The following is a 12993-nucleotide window of genomic DNA, read 5'->3' as shown; positions in this document are numbered from 1 at the left end:
TGCCTGCATGTATGCTTGTGCACTGCGTGTGCCTGGTTTCCTGAGGAGGCCAGAAGGGGACATTAAGCGTCTTGGAACTGGAGTTGCATGCAGGTGTGAGCTGCCATGTAGATGCTGGGAATCAAACCCCTTTTCTCTGGAACTGATGAGCCATCTCTCCAGCAGCCCGCTAGACTCCTTCTAAATGACAACGTGTATGTTTTTTTAAGTCATGCCTCTCATCAATGTCGTGATGTTCCTGAGCTGCTGTTTTTTAACCCTTTCAAACCATAGGCTTCTTAGGTTTGAGTCTTTTCTATTCAGTTCAGGAAGAGGAGGATCCAGACTGGGGGGTTTCAGAGACCCCACACACCAGGCCAGAAAAGCCACAGCAGCCTGTGCTCGCCGCTGCGGAACTAAAGCACTGTCACCCACCCTGCTAACTGAGCGTGTGAGCCACTGGACAGGCCGAGCTCCATTTCACTGGCTTGAGCGTGCTTTCCCTCTATTCGGACTCACTTCTGTGTGTGTGTGTGTGTGTGTGTGTCCTTTGTTCATTTTTTCACTGAGAAGCTTTTGTGTCGTTCACACTGACTTGGAAGAATGCCTTTGGTTGGTCCCGTGGCCTCTGCCATGGACGTGCGCCTGCTGGTCTGCAGGCTGCGCTTCCAACACTGCCTTCTCCGCCTTCCTCAAAGCCTGTGGCTTTAGCTTTGTCATGGCATTTGCTGAGCCACACGTGAAATGTTTTGATTTAGTTACTCGTCATCGTGATTGTTGTTTTTTGTTGTTGTTGTTGTTGTTGTTTTGTTGTTGTTGTTTTTTTTTTTACATTTTCACAGGTTTGGTCTTTTTAATAATTTAAGTGGGGGTTTCAGAGAATTTGACAAACTAATGTTTGAAAAATACAAATGTGAAGAGTAGCAAGACCATTTTGTGAAAGGATCACAGAAGGATTGGATTTGCTCTATCGTCTGTCAGGATGCATTAAGTTCATGTGGTGCCTGTGACAGAAAAGAGTTACCACACTGGAAGAGACAAGACAAATTTTCAGTGTTTTTTTTTTTTTTTTTTTTTAAGGAGAGTGAGAGAAAATGTGTTGTACCAGATTCGTGCAATGCCATTTTCATGGTTTAAAACACATAGCACCGGCCCAGCTGTGTTTTTGCAGTATATGCTGAGTTTAGTTTAAACCTGAAAAAATCTTGTGAGAGCTTTGTTATAAAGTGTTTGGAGCCTCAGTCTCACCCGGCTGAAGAAGAGTCTCACATGAGACCCCCATTTTGAAAAGCTGGATGCTTCATATGCTAACTATCCATATGGGTATGAGTTCTTTCTTTAGAGTAAAAAGATACAGGCAGTGGGAAGAGGAAATAGGATTTCAATCAGTTACAGCCATCTAAAATAAGCTTTGATGTCTGAGGGAGCAGGGTGTGGAGGAAGCCCTGCACAGCTGCAGGGACAGGGCGGGATCCGCCTGCATCCTCTTTTGTTCAGCTCGAGAATGAGGCAGAACGAAGGTGATGCAAGCATTCTGTGGCTGCACCTGAGAAGCTGGAGCAGCGTTTCACTGACTGTCATGTCAGTGTGTAGGTGCCCAGCCCTACAGAAAAGAAACACAGAACATCATCCAAGCTGTGGTGGAATTGGAGACCCTTCGGCTCTTGCTGCTCTCAGAACCAAACTATGGTACCCACTTCTCGGGTGCCTTTAAACCTTTGCCCAAGGCAGCGGACCAGATGGCGTCAACGGGTTTTAAAAATAGACCATGCTGTCCTACATAGGAGAAGCGAAAGGCTTAGCTTCCTTTCCATATGGTATCGCCTGAGTAACGAGGGCATGGAAACTTGTAGGGGAGTGCCCTGAGCTCATTAGACTTGAGTTGGCAGCAAAATTCCAATTCGAATGGAGTTACCAGTATTGATTGTCTCAGGAAGCACGAATGTCGGGGACCAGCTTCCAACGGGGCAGCTGTCCGTGGTGCCCTGGCGGCGGACCGGGGTGAAATACACCAACAATGAGGCCTATTTCGATGTGGTGGAAGAGATAGATGCCATCATCGACAAATCAGGTGGGTGCCGCCAGGTGCTGGGGGGAGGGGGAGAGGCTGCCGTTCCTGAGTGCCCGTTTTTGCGGAACTCCTCTTGAATGAGAAAAGGGAGGAGAGGGGTTAAGGTCTGTGGGCAGGGAAAGGGCACTCAGAGTCACAAGGCTGAGTAAGGCAGTGCAGACCGTCCAAGAGCTGAGGCAGGAGGATCAAGATTTCCAGGCCATTTGGGGCTATGCAGCCAGACCCTGTTTCAAGAAACTATGAAAGAGTGCTCGGAAGTCGGGGGTGGGGAGTTGGGGAAAGGACAAAGTGAGCTCACGGAGGGGTGGTTAGATGTTCTGTTTGGAAGTACTGGCTTCCAGGGTCTGGAGGCAGAACTAGAGCCGAAATGACAGGGTTCTTTCCTGTTTGCTTCGGTTAAGTAAACAGGAGTCCTGGGGCCAAGGATTTGGGAGCGCTTACCCGCCCGCTGGCAACTTGGTGGCAGCACAGCAGGCGACTGGCCTTGAGGTGGCTGCGATCACTGTCAGGCTGTCAGGCCATGGCGGGTGGCCCAGCTGTATGAGGCGCAGGCCCCTGGTTTAGCCTTGTGCTGTCAGCAGAGTAAACTGCCCTCAGCAAGCTTCACAAAACCAGGCCTGGATGGAGGGGCGTGAAAAAAAAAACAAAAACAAACAAACAAACAAACAAACAAAAAAACAGTGAGAATAGCACAGTTTTTCATATTAACACAAATGAGAAACAACCGGACTGTGTGTTAGCAAAGAGAGTGGTCAATAAGCTTTGATGCAGTCATCCAGGAGTCAGAAAAGATACAGTGGTCAAAAAAAAGAAAAAGAAGAAATTACTGCTCCACCCATCAACATGAATGTGGCTTAGACTGTTGGGGAAAACAAAGTCAGGTGTGTGTTACTGTATACAGCGAATTGCATCTAGTGAAACTTGAAGGCAGGTGCAGCTTGAGGCACTAGAAGTCAACATGAAAGGGAGATGTCATTAGCTAGGAAGGAGAGGGAAGAGCGTGCTGCTGTGAGAAAGCTTCCGCTTTTGATGCAAGGCATATTTAAATAGACGTGTATGTGTTTAAAATTCACTGAGCTGGAAGGTTTTTACATTTGGGGGTTTTATGTCACGATTAAACATTTTTTTAATTGACCCTAGAGAGGTGGTTCAGCAGGTAGGAGCTCTGGCTGCTCCTCTCCTGGGTTGAGTTCCCAGCACCCACACCATGGCTTTTCATCTGTAACTCTAGTCCTAGAGGATCTGATGCCCTCTCCTGCCGTCCGTGGGCACTGCATACAGGTGGTAACAAATGTACAAGCAGGCAGTGCCCCATACACATAGAATAAAATTACAAAAAAAAAATCATCAAAAAAAATTTTTTTAGAGTGCCAATCTATATCAGGCTTGGTGGCACACACCTTCAATTCCAGCACTCTAAGGAGACAGAGGCAGGCGGATCTCTGTCATTTGCAGGCCAGCCTGGTGTATATTGTAAGTTCTGGACCAGTCAGAGCTCCATAGTGAAACCCTGTCTTAAAAACAAACAAATAAAAACCCACAATGGCCAGTCTTGTTGCAGTGTGGGAGGCTGATCTACGGTGTTGAGAGGCTGTGCCTGACATCCTGATGCAGAGTGTAGGTATCCGTAGTAAACAAATATCCCTGGCAAAGAGAGGAGTTGGTGTCCGCCACTAGGAAGCTGAGGCAGAAGGGCAAGTCCAGGACCGGCCTGACCTACAAAAAATAGCATTTAGCTAGACATGGGAGGAGAAGAGGTGGGATGTACCAGGCCAGATGTACCTGGCTTGAGGCATCTGGATGGATCGAGTCACTATAAACTACAGACATGTGAGCCGTCGGGGAGTCAGAGCAAATGAGCTCGCAGCACTGGTGACACCCAGAGCGCCGTCCATCATCAGGAGTGAGGCTGAGCTTGAAGATGCAGTGCCTCACAGGGCCTGATGCAAGCCACCCCTAACCAAAAACTATCTCCAGTTGACAACCAATTGTAAAGCAAACAGTTCTCCAGGGGCCCCTCGCTGGGTGGGTTAACCACGCTTGAGGGCAGACCCTGTGCCCAGCAGTTCATGGCCAATGCAAAATGGATTCAACAGTATTTTTGTTGCTGTGTTGTCATCTCATATAGCTTTATTTGGGCATGTTTTTGTTTTTTTACTGGACTTTTGCTTTTATATTTTGTCTTCCAGTTTTGTGTTTTTGTGGGAGAGAGAGCAGCTAGGGTCAGACGAGAAGGCTGGCAGAGGGGAGAAAAGAAGAGGGAGGATTGCTTAAAGAGGGAGAAGTCTAAAGATGTGCGGACAGAGAGCTGTAGAGTGAGGACCACAGCAACCTCGGCCTTGGCAGCTAAGCTCCCGTAGGACAATTTTCCAAGCAAATCCTCTGGACCATGGGTCAAGATACTGGTGCCCTGTGAAAACCCTTCTAGGCCTCCAGAGCTTTCTCAGTGGTCTCTGTCTCTGTGCTTTGGTCAGAGTTCTCAGACTTGAGCTTGGATGATGGTCATATGGACTGGATAAATGAACCAGGTGGTTAGACAGAAGAGAGGCGGGCAGGAGGAAGGGAGAACAGCAGAGTATCAGGAGGAAGAGACTTCTGTGGTCCCAGCACGCCTTTTCCTTTTCACGCTTAGGTTCCACGGTCACCGCTGAGATCCAGGGGGTGATCGATGCCTGTGTGAAGCTGACGGGGATGCCAGATCTCACTCTGTCCTTCATGGTAATGCTCAGAGCTGTTGTTCACCTTTTTGGCCTGAGAAATGAGGTGTTTCTGGAAAGGGTCACGAGAATGAGATAGCGCAAGCAGTAATCAGGGTGGCCATGAAGCCCACACCCGGCTTCGGGACACTCATATGTGCTTAGTGAAAGCGTCATCTAAACTGCTTCTCTCAGGAAATGCGGGAGCTTATCCCCTCTTTCTGTGCCTCCCTGCCTGGCTCTGCAGAACCCCAGGTTGCTGGATGATGTCAGTTTCCATCCCTGTGTCCGGTTCAAGCGCTGGGAATCTGAGCGCATCCTTTCCTTCATCCCTCCTGACGGCAACTTCCGCCTCCTCTCCTACCACGTCAGTGCCCAGAAGTAAGCAACCAGTCACCGGGAGCCGAGTCCGTGGTCTGTGGAAGCCACATATGTGTGGGATTGGCCCCGGATTCCGGGGTTCAGGTTCCAGCACCTCGAGGTGCTAACTGTGTCAGCGCAGTGAGCTGCTTTCCCACTCCCTGTCTGTTCCCTTTCTGGGGCTAGCGAGTATCTTTCTGGGAGGACGGAGTGGACCGAGCTACACTCCAGGCAAGGGCCTGGCTGCCGTTACTACTTCCTGGGTGGTATCTGCTCAGTCAGTTTGCTCTCTAGTGGAGCCTAGGCTGGCTTTGAACTCACAGTCCAGCACAGCAGCTGCTTTTATGTGGCTGCTACTTCCAAAGAACACTTTCCTCAGAAGATCAGCATATCACTGTTAAATCCTTCGACCTCCTAATAGCATTTCATCTTGCTCTGAAAGAGTGTCGAATGCCGGGAGTTTGGGTCCCATGTGCTTCCTTATTTGGAGCTCTGTTTTGTGGTAGAAGGTATGTAGACTGGGTGGAGTTGGGATCCCAGGGACTGAGGGCCAGTGCTTCCTCTCTGGTGACTCGGTCTGTGTGTCTGAATCCGATTGCCCCAACTCAAACCTCTCCTTCCCTTATGGAAAGGACCAGGCAAGTTATTCAACCTCAGTGAAGCAGAAGGCATCAGTATTCACACACATACACACACACACACACACACACACACACACAATGTATGTGTGTATGTATGTATATATCAGTACCCAAGCAGAACACAGAATACCAATGTTGGGAACTGTGGCTTCCTTGAGCCTGCTTTAGTGTCCCATGTCATGATCTGCCTCATCTCTGGTGCTCTGTGAAGGCAGTGGATAAGTACACTCCCATAAAGGGGCTGGAGTAGTAACTGTCGGGGCGCCTGTCTAACAGCCGTGAGACTCCGTGTTCAGTTCACAGTCCTGCTTTATAAATGACTCATAAAGGGTCTGTGAGGATGCGCAGTGGTGTCCTGTATTCAGGAATGGTGAGCCCGTGTCCTAAACGCCTCCCTCCCGCCGTGGCCCCTCCACCGGCTTGGCGCACTCGGTTCTGTTTGTTGTAACCCAAGGAGCCACCAGAAGATGCACTTCATTTTCTAGGCAGCACCTCGGCTTTATCTTAGAGTGAAGAGTGAGCTGTAGATGAGGAGGAAGGGCTGCCAGTGGCACAAGAGAAGCACACCGGAAGGAGGAAATGGGGCAGTTGTCTTTAGCACCTTAGTGAAGTGGGAAACAATCAAAGTGCAATAAAATAAAATAAATGAAAGGGGGCCAGTGAGGCAACTCAGCAGGGAAAACACTGCAATGAAGGCTGACCTCGTGAGTTCAGTCCTTGGAGCCCACACGAAAGTGGGAGGAAACCCAACTCCCCATGCACGAGCACACACACACAAATGCACACACATACACACCCACAAACACACACACACCCATCACACACAAAACACACCAATAATAACCATGGGTCCTCTGCGAGAGCAGCGAGTACTTTAACTCAAGCTCCCCATCCCACAGGGCATTGTCTCTTTTCCGATTTTTTTTTTTTTTTTTAGATTTAGTTATTTTATTTTATATGTATGAGTGTTTCACTTATGTGGACAGATGCACACCACATGCATGCTTTGTGCTTGCAGAGGTCAGAAGAGGGTGTCTGATAGGCTGAACTGGAGTTATGGACAGTTGTCTGCTGTCACATGGGTACTAGGAACCGAACCTGGATCCTTTGCTCCTAATTGCTGGGCCATCTCTCCAGGCCCTGGCGTTTTCCTTTTGAAGAGGGTGTTTCGTGTCTTTTGCAGCCTAGTTGCAATTCCAGTCTATGTCAAACATAGCATCAGCTTCCGGGACAGCAGTTCACTTGGACGCTTTGAAATCACAGTGGGACCCAAGCAGACCATGGGGAAGGCCATAGAGGGTGTGACCGTCACCAGCCAGATGCCCAAAGGAGTCCTGAATATGAGCCTCACGCCATCCCAGGGAACGCACACGTTTGACCCCGTGACAAAGGTAGGGGAGCGGGCATTTAAATCACCCTCGGCACAGGCTGTCCCTGGTTAGAAGGAAAGCTCAATCAAAGGGACTTTGTTCTAAATGGTTTTGACGAAGGGTTCTCTGTGGAAGCCCCCCCTGCATCCAAGGTGGCCTGTAGTGTGGAAGGCGGATGCCTGGAGGTCGTAGCTCCCTGTGTGGATGAAGATAGCGCTGCGATTGTGTAAGAAACCCACTTTCTCTGTTTTCTTCCAAGATGCTGTCGTGGGACGTAGGAAAAATAAACCCGCAGAAGCTGCCAAGTTTGAAGGGGACAATGAGCCTCCAGGTTGGAGCTTCTAAACCAGATGAGAACCCCACAATTAACCTGCAGTTTAAGATCCAGCAGCTGGCCATTTCTGGTGAGTGACACACCTTGGGTGATTTTGAAAGGAGTGGAAATGGCTGTCTCCTGCCAGGGGCAGACCTTAGTGTCTTCCTGGGGCTCTCCAAGGGTGGGCCGCGTTGGGTCTGGTTTCATTCCCTGACACTGAATTGTTAGTACGGATACTTAGAAGCCAACATAAAGACCCAGAATATCTGGGGCAGCAGTGAGACAGGGGGTGATGGAGGCTGTCGTAGGCCATTGTTGGATTGTGTAGAGTTGTCAGTTTAAGCTGCCCAAGGTTGCCAGTTTGAGGGTTCTTCTCCATTTCCCACCAGTGATGAGAAGAAATAAGCCTGCTCTTCCCCAGCCTCAGCCCAGCTGGCTGTTTGCTCATACTATCTTTAGACACGGCCAGTTTTCACCAGTTTGCCCGCATTAGGAAAGCAATAATAATAATAAAAAAAATAATAGCTATCATAGCTGGGTATATGTTATGCTTTTCCTAAAGCACTTTTAAATTCTTGTTTAACTTTTAGAATGGCCTTTGGAAAGCCTTAGAAAGAAGTGAGTTTCATCCCTAGAGAACACTCTTGTTTCTCTTTACTGAAAGACTCTTGAACTTAGATGATGAACATGTTCTTTCTCCTAAGCCACTTCATAGGCCATGAAGCTATCAGCAAAATCATTTTTGTTTGGTTTGGCAAGAATATTTAGGAAGCTGTCATTGATCAGTTCATCACAATCTGTGCTTGCCTCTCTGCCCTTTCCACTGAGGAGAGGTCTCCCCCAGGAGAGCTGCTCGCTGACATCATCTTTGCTGGAAATGGGTGGGGTGAGGTTGCAGAGCTGTCTGCCTCTGATTTGCAGGATGGGCTTGTTAGACAGTTTCTTCCACACACCCTGTGTCTGCATCCACACAGGCCCAGGTGACTGTCTGCATCCGCACAGGCACAGGTGACTATCTGCCTCCACTCAGGCACAGGCGCAGGCGACTGTCTGCATCCACGCAGGCACAGGTGACTGTCCACACAGGCGCAGGCGACAGTATGGTGCTGCCTCTGGAGATGTTCTCATCTTACTCCTCTCTCCCTTCTTCCGTTCAGGACTGAAAGTGAACCGCCTGGATATGTATGGAGAAAAGTACAAGCCCTTTAAGGGCATAAAATACATGACCAAAGCCGGGAAGTTCCAGGTTCGAACCTGAAGGATCTGCCTTGCTGAAGGAGCAGTCATGAACACTTTTTCATTTCCTACTTGTCTAAAAGTAAAATGTCAGCCTGTTTCTTAGGTCAGTTCCCTCCAGGCCCCACCTGCTCCCTTTCGTCCTCTGTCTTCAGTGCCGTGTAACTGATCCAGGGAGCAAAGGTTCATCAGGGGAAAGTGGCCGACCCAGCGTGGCACTGAGTTCTAGAGAAGTGTGTGGCAGAGAGCAGTGAGACATACTGTATTTCACTACTGTTAATATGGCTGCCAGCAGAACAGACCAGCGTTTGCTGTTCGTTTGGCTTTATTTATCTAAATCAAATGGAAGATGTCTCTGTTGACTCTTTTAAGATAGAAAGACTTGAAAGAAAAAAAAAAAGATGAGAAGAAAAATGAGTGTTAGTCCAAGAAAGAGCCCTTGCAGATTTGATGCGTGGGTCGGGGCTGTAACTCGGTGTTGGAGTACTGACCTAGGTTGTATGCCAGCGCTGGTTCATTGCCAGCACCACCCACTGTACAAGCCAGCTCTGCTCCACAAGGGACGAGACAGAGAAGACAGCGTGAAGAGAGTTGTGGAGAGGTGTGCCATAGCGGAGGGCTGGTGAGAAGAGAGTCCCCACAGGACCTGGAAGAACAGAGCAGAGAGCTTTCTTTCTGACCCTTCTCATGTACAGAAAGGATTTGCATGTCCAGCACCTTGAACATTCAAGTCCACACTTGACATGAAACACAGCGGGATCAGTTTCCCTGGGAGACTAGGGTGCGGTGGCCTGGCTGTAGGTTCTTGCCTGCTGTTTGTGCTGGCCCATTGTCTTGGTGGGAAGGCGACTTGCCAGAGCAGTTTATGGGCTTTTGCTGGTTATCTGAATCCTCTGGGGGATGTCTCCGCCGAAAACACACACATATCAGCAGTGTTTAGTGCAGCCAGGTTTTAGGAGTTGTAGTAGTGGAGTTGAGGTGGGAACTTGCACCCCACATTGCTGGACCACACCTTCACTCGGTGACCTCCATTAATGTTTGTGAGGCTGGCCTGGTCCTGCACCTTGCCTTTTCCTGTCTGAAGGTCCCATGAGAAACCCTGAGTGGGCGTGAGGGGTGCACGAGTCAGCCCTCCACCGTACACTATGGACCGCAGACAGTTCCCAGTCCACTCTTCAGACAGAAAAGGTGTCTTGAAGCTTTGAATAAAATCAGTGCCATCGGAGGACAGGCTGGTTTAATCCTGAGTGACTCACCAGTGTAAACCATGGCAGCCGAAGGAGCATGACTTCCCTACAGAGCGTTTCTCAGTCTGTTTCAGTGTGTCTGTTACTCATTGTGGCATCTACATAAAAGGCAAACGTGTTGTTTTTAACTTACAGCTTAGAGAGCCACTGTGCTCTCCTGGAGGGAAAGGAAGACCTGTTTCCTTCAATCTGCACGACTCTCCCCTAAAGTCCTTTTTCTACGTACTTGTGCTTTATTTCGCTTTTCTTCTCTTTCTCTTTCTTTTCTTTCTTTCTTTCTTTTTTTTTTTTTTTTTTTTTTTTGGTTAGTTTTATCTTGCTTGTTTTCGCTGCTGAGTGGTTAGTTTCTTTGTGGTTTTCTTGTGGGGTGAACTGTGCTGAGTACAATCAGATGTTTCTTCCTGCTCCCCTCCAGAGTCTGGACCCACATACCTGCCATGGAGGGGGCACGCTGCAGGTGGCTTTCCACAGTCACTTCCCCAGGGAACTATTTGTATTGGTTCGGTGAATATGTTCAGGTTTGTAAGGGCACCGAATAGCTTGTTTTCCCGGGAGGAGGCAGTGTCAGAGTTTGGGGCCTATAGGCCTAGATGCGGAGGATATACCCAAGCCTCACCCTCCCCACCCGGTGACTGTCAGTCAGCAATGGCTGGGCAGGGTGTCTCACTCCATGTGTGGTCCGTGTGCAGAAGTAGCATTTCTGTTTAAGTCTTAATAAAGCTTTTCCAGCCCTGCGGCCTCTGTCTGGTTACTGGGACTAACAGTTAACACTTTGCTAGGGGACAGCTGAAGTCATGGGTAGAGTGAGTTCTCCGATAACCCCTGGGCCACAGGGTCATGTTGTCGCTGGTTGTAAGGTGGTAAGGCTGTTTGGCAGGCAGGGTCCAGAGGAATCTAATCATTCTGGCAAGATTTTTTTTTTTTTTATAAAAGGCAAAGCTGTTAAGACCTCTGGTGCTTATTTTAATATTTTCTCTGTTCTCCTCACTGGCAGGAGGCAGAGCTGCCAGGTCCCAGGTGTCTCTTGTAGAGATTGCCAAGTGTCTTAGTTACTTTTCCATTGCTCCAACAAAACACCTCAACCAAGGCAACTCATGAAAGAGTTTAACTGTCTTGCAGTTCCAGAGGGTTAGACTCCAAGAGGGTGGAGCATTGGCAGGGCAGGAACAGCTGGGCACTCACATCTTGATCCATGTCAGGAGGCCCAGGCTCAGTAGGAATGGTGTGGGCTTTTGATACCTCAAGGCCCACCCCAGTGACACGCCCCCTCCAGCAAGGCCACACCTCCTCATCCGATCTGGTAATTCCATCAACCCGAGACTAAGATTCCAAACACTGGAAGGGTTCTCATTCCAACCACCACGTGGAGGCTAATGCTGCCAGTGAACAACACGCAATACTTCATTTCTAAACTGGTTTTCCACAGACTTTCGTTTACTACCCGGAAGTGTGATGTGCTTGTTAAGAGTTCAGTTTGGGGGACTGGAGAGATGCCTCAGTGATTAAGAGCACTGGCTGCTCTCCCAGAGGACCAGGGCTCAATTCGCAGCACCCACATGGCAGCTCACACCTGTCTGTGAGTTTCAGGGCTGTTGACAGCTTTACACTGATATACATGCAGTCAAAACAACATTGGACATTGTTTTAAAGTTCGGTTTGTTTCTCTTAGACATTATATTTATGTATGTCCCTGTTGGGAGGCAGAGTATATAAGCCACGGCCTGTGGGAGTCAGTTCTCTCCTTCCATCACGTGGGTCCTGGGGACCAAGCTCCGGCCATCAGGCTTGGTTGTAAGCACTGGTACTCATGGAGCCAGGAAAAAATAACATTTTATGTTGTGAACCACTCAGAGCACCTTGGTAAAGTCTTTCTCCGACTTTCTTCTCCATCCCACCCTCTCAGGCACCATCTTTTCCTAGACGGAATCATGCCTTGCCCCGCGTCTGCACTCTGTACTCACTGGCCAGGAAGGGCCCATCTCTACTGTTCTCAGCTGTCATTGTATCACGCCCTTGGTGCTCAAGTAACCCCTTATTTTATTTAATAGCCCTAACTCAAAAGTAAATTTAGGGGGGTTGGATAAGTCAAAGAAAAGCCAAGAAGGCCGAAAGACAATACTTCCTCTCAATGAGGAATTCAAAGTTCTCGATAAGGAAAAAAAAAAAAGAAAATCACGTGAGAGGTGTGAAGATCTCAGAACTATACTGGTAACCGAAACTGTAAAGCAGCAGAAAAATGTGTACAGTTCTATTCCGACAGTGCCTTGGTGGTGAACGACAAAGGCATCAGGCCTCGGGGGAGACGTGAATAAGACCTGTGTTCTGCCTGCTGCTGTGTTCCCGTGCTGCCCTGAGCCTGCAGGGAGACTTAGCAGGATTCTCTGGAACAAGAGGCTCCTCTGCTGTCGGTCACCACTAATGTCTTGCTGTATCTGATTGCGGGATACAACTTCACAGGAGAAACGGACTTTGTAGGGGTAGGTGCTGCCTGTCTCCAGACAGCCACTGGGATCTTAGATCGTGGTTCCTCCGGATCAGGGCTTACTGCTGTACCTCTTCCCTTGGTCTGGATGGTTAGGGCAACATTGGAAGCAGGGAATGTTGTCTACATAGATTTCCTTCTATGTCAGTATGTGATGTCTAGGCTCTCTTACTACTGGTTGTGATTGTTAGTGGCTTTAAAAGGGAATTTTAATGGGAAGCTCAAGCAGGTCTTAAATACTAAGGATTGTGTGTTCAGTGTTCGTATATGGAATTGAAAGTCTGTAAGACTTTGTGATGTGTAGGCCTGGACTGGGGGAGGACCAAGGCTTTGTGCTTCTCTGGTCTTTAACAAGCCGTACAGTTACCTGGGCCCATACTTGCTCTTTAGGTCTGCTGTACTCTTATTAACCATCCAGGAATAATGGGGCTACATTTACTTTCCCTTTGACTCATTCCCTTCTCCCGGAGAATTCCAGACGTTGCACCCTGCATTTCTTAACCAATACTGGGCAGGGATGTGCTACTCCGACCCTTTGGTATGAGTCATATGACTGTCTTGTGGGACGATTCCATGCAAGAGTCTGAGCAATTGT

The 12993-nt window shown here is 48.7% G+C and overlaps 1 protein-coding gene across 2 annotated transcripts in view; it reads left to right on the top strand.

The window, feature by feature from the left end:
• The window catches only part of Ap3m2 (adaptor related protein complex 3 subunit mu 2), a 61161-nt gene extending 50509 nt beyond the window's left edge, over positions 1 to 10652 (top strand). For both annotated transcript variants that reach the window (XM_060381470.1, XM_021650476.2), the window contains exons 4-9: positions 1913 to 2050; positions 4683 to 4768; positions 4994 to 5127; positions 6931 to 7138; positions 7377 to 7521; positions 8591 to 10652. In XM_060381470.1, the coding sequence (XP_060237453.1) occupies positions 1913 to 2050; positions 4683 to 4768; positions 4994 to 5127; positions 6931 to 7138; positions 7377 to 7521; positions 8591 to 8691 (812 nt within the window). In that variant the 3' untranslated portion in view covers positions 8692 to 10652. The remainder of the gene's footprint in view (positions 1 to 1912; positions 2051 to 4682; positions 4769 to 4993; positions 5128 to 6930; positions 7139 to 7376; positions 7522 to 8590) is intronic.
• Positions 10653 to 12993: the final 2341 nt, after the last annotated feature.

This window comes from Meriones unguiculatus, chromosome 4 (genome assembly GCF_030254825.1).
Source record: "Meriones unguiculatus strain TT.TT164.6M chromosome 4, Bangor_MerUng_6.1, whole genome shotgun sequence".
NCBI lineage: Eukaryota > Metazoa > Chordata > Mammalia > Rodentia > Muridae > Meriones > Meriones unguiculatus.
This window is presented reverse-complemented; position numbering and strand designations above follow the sequence as displayed.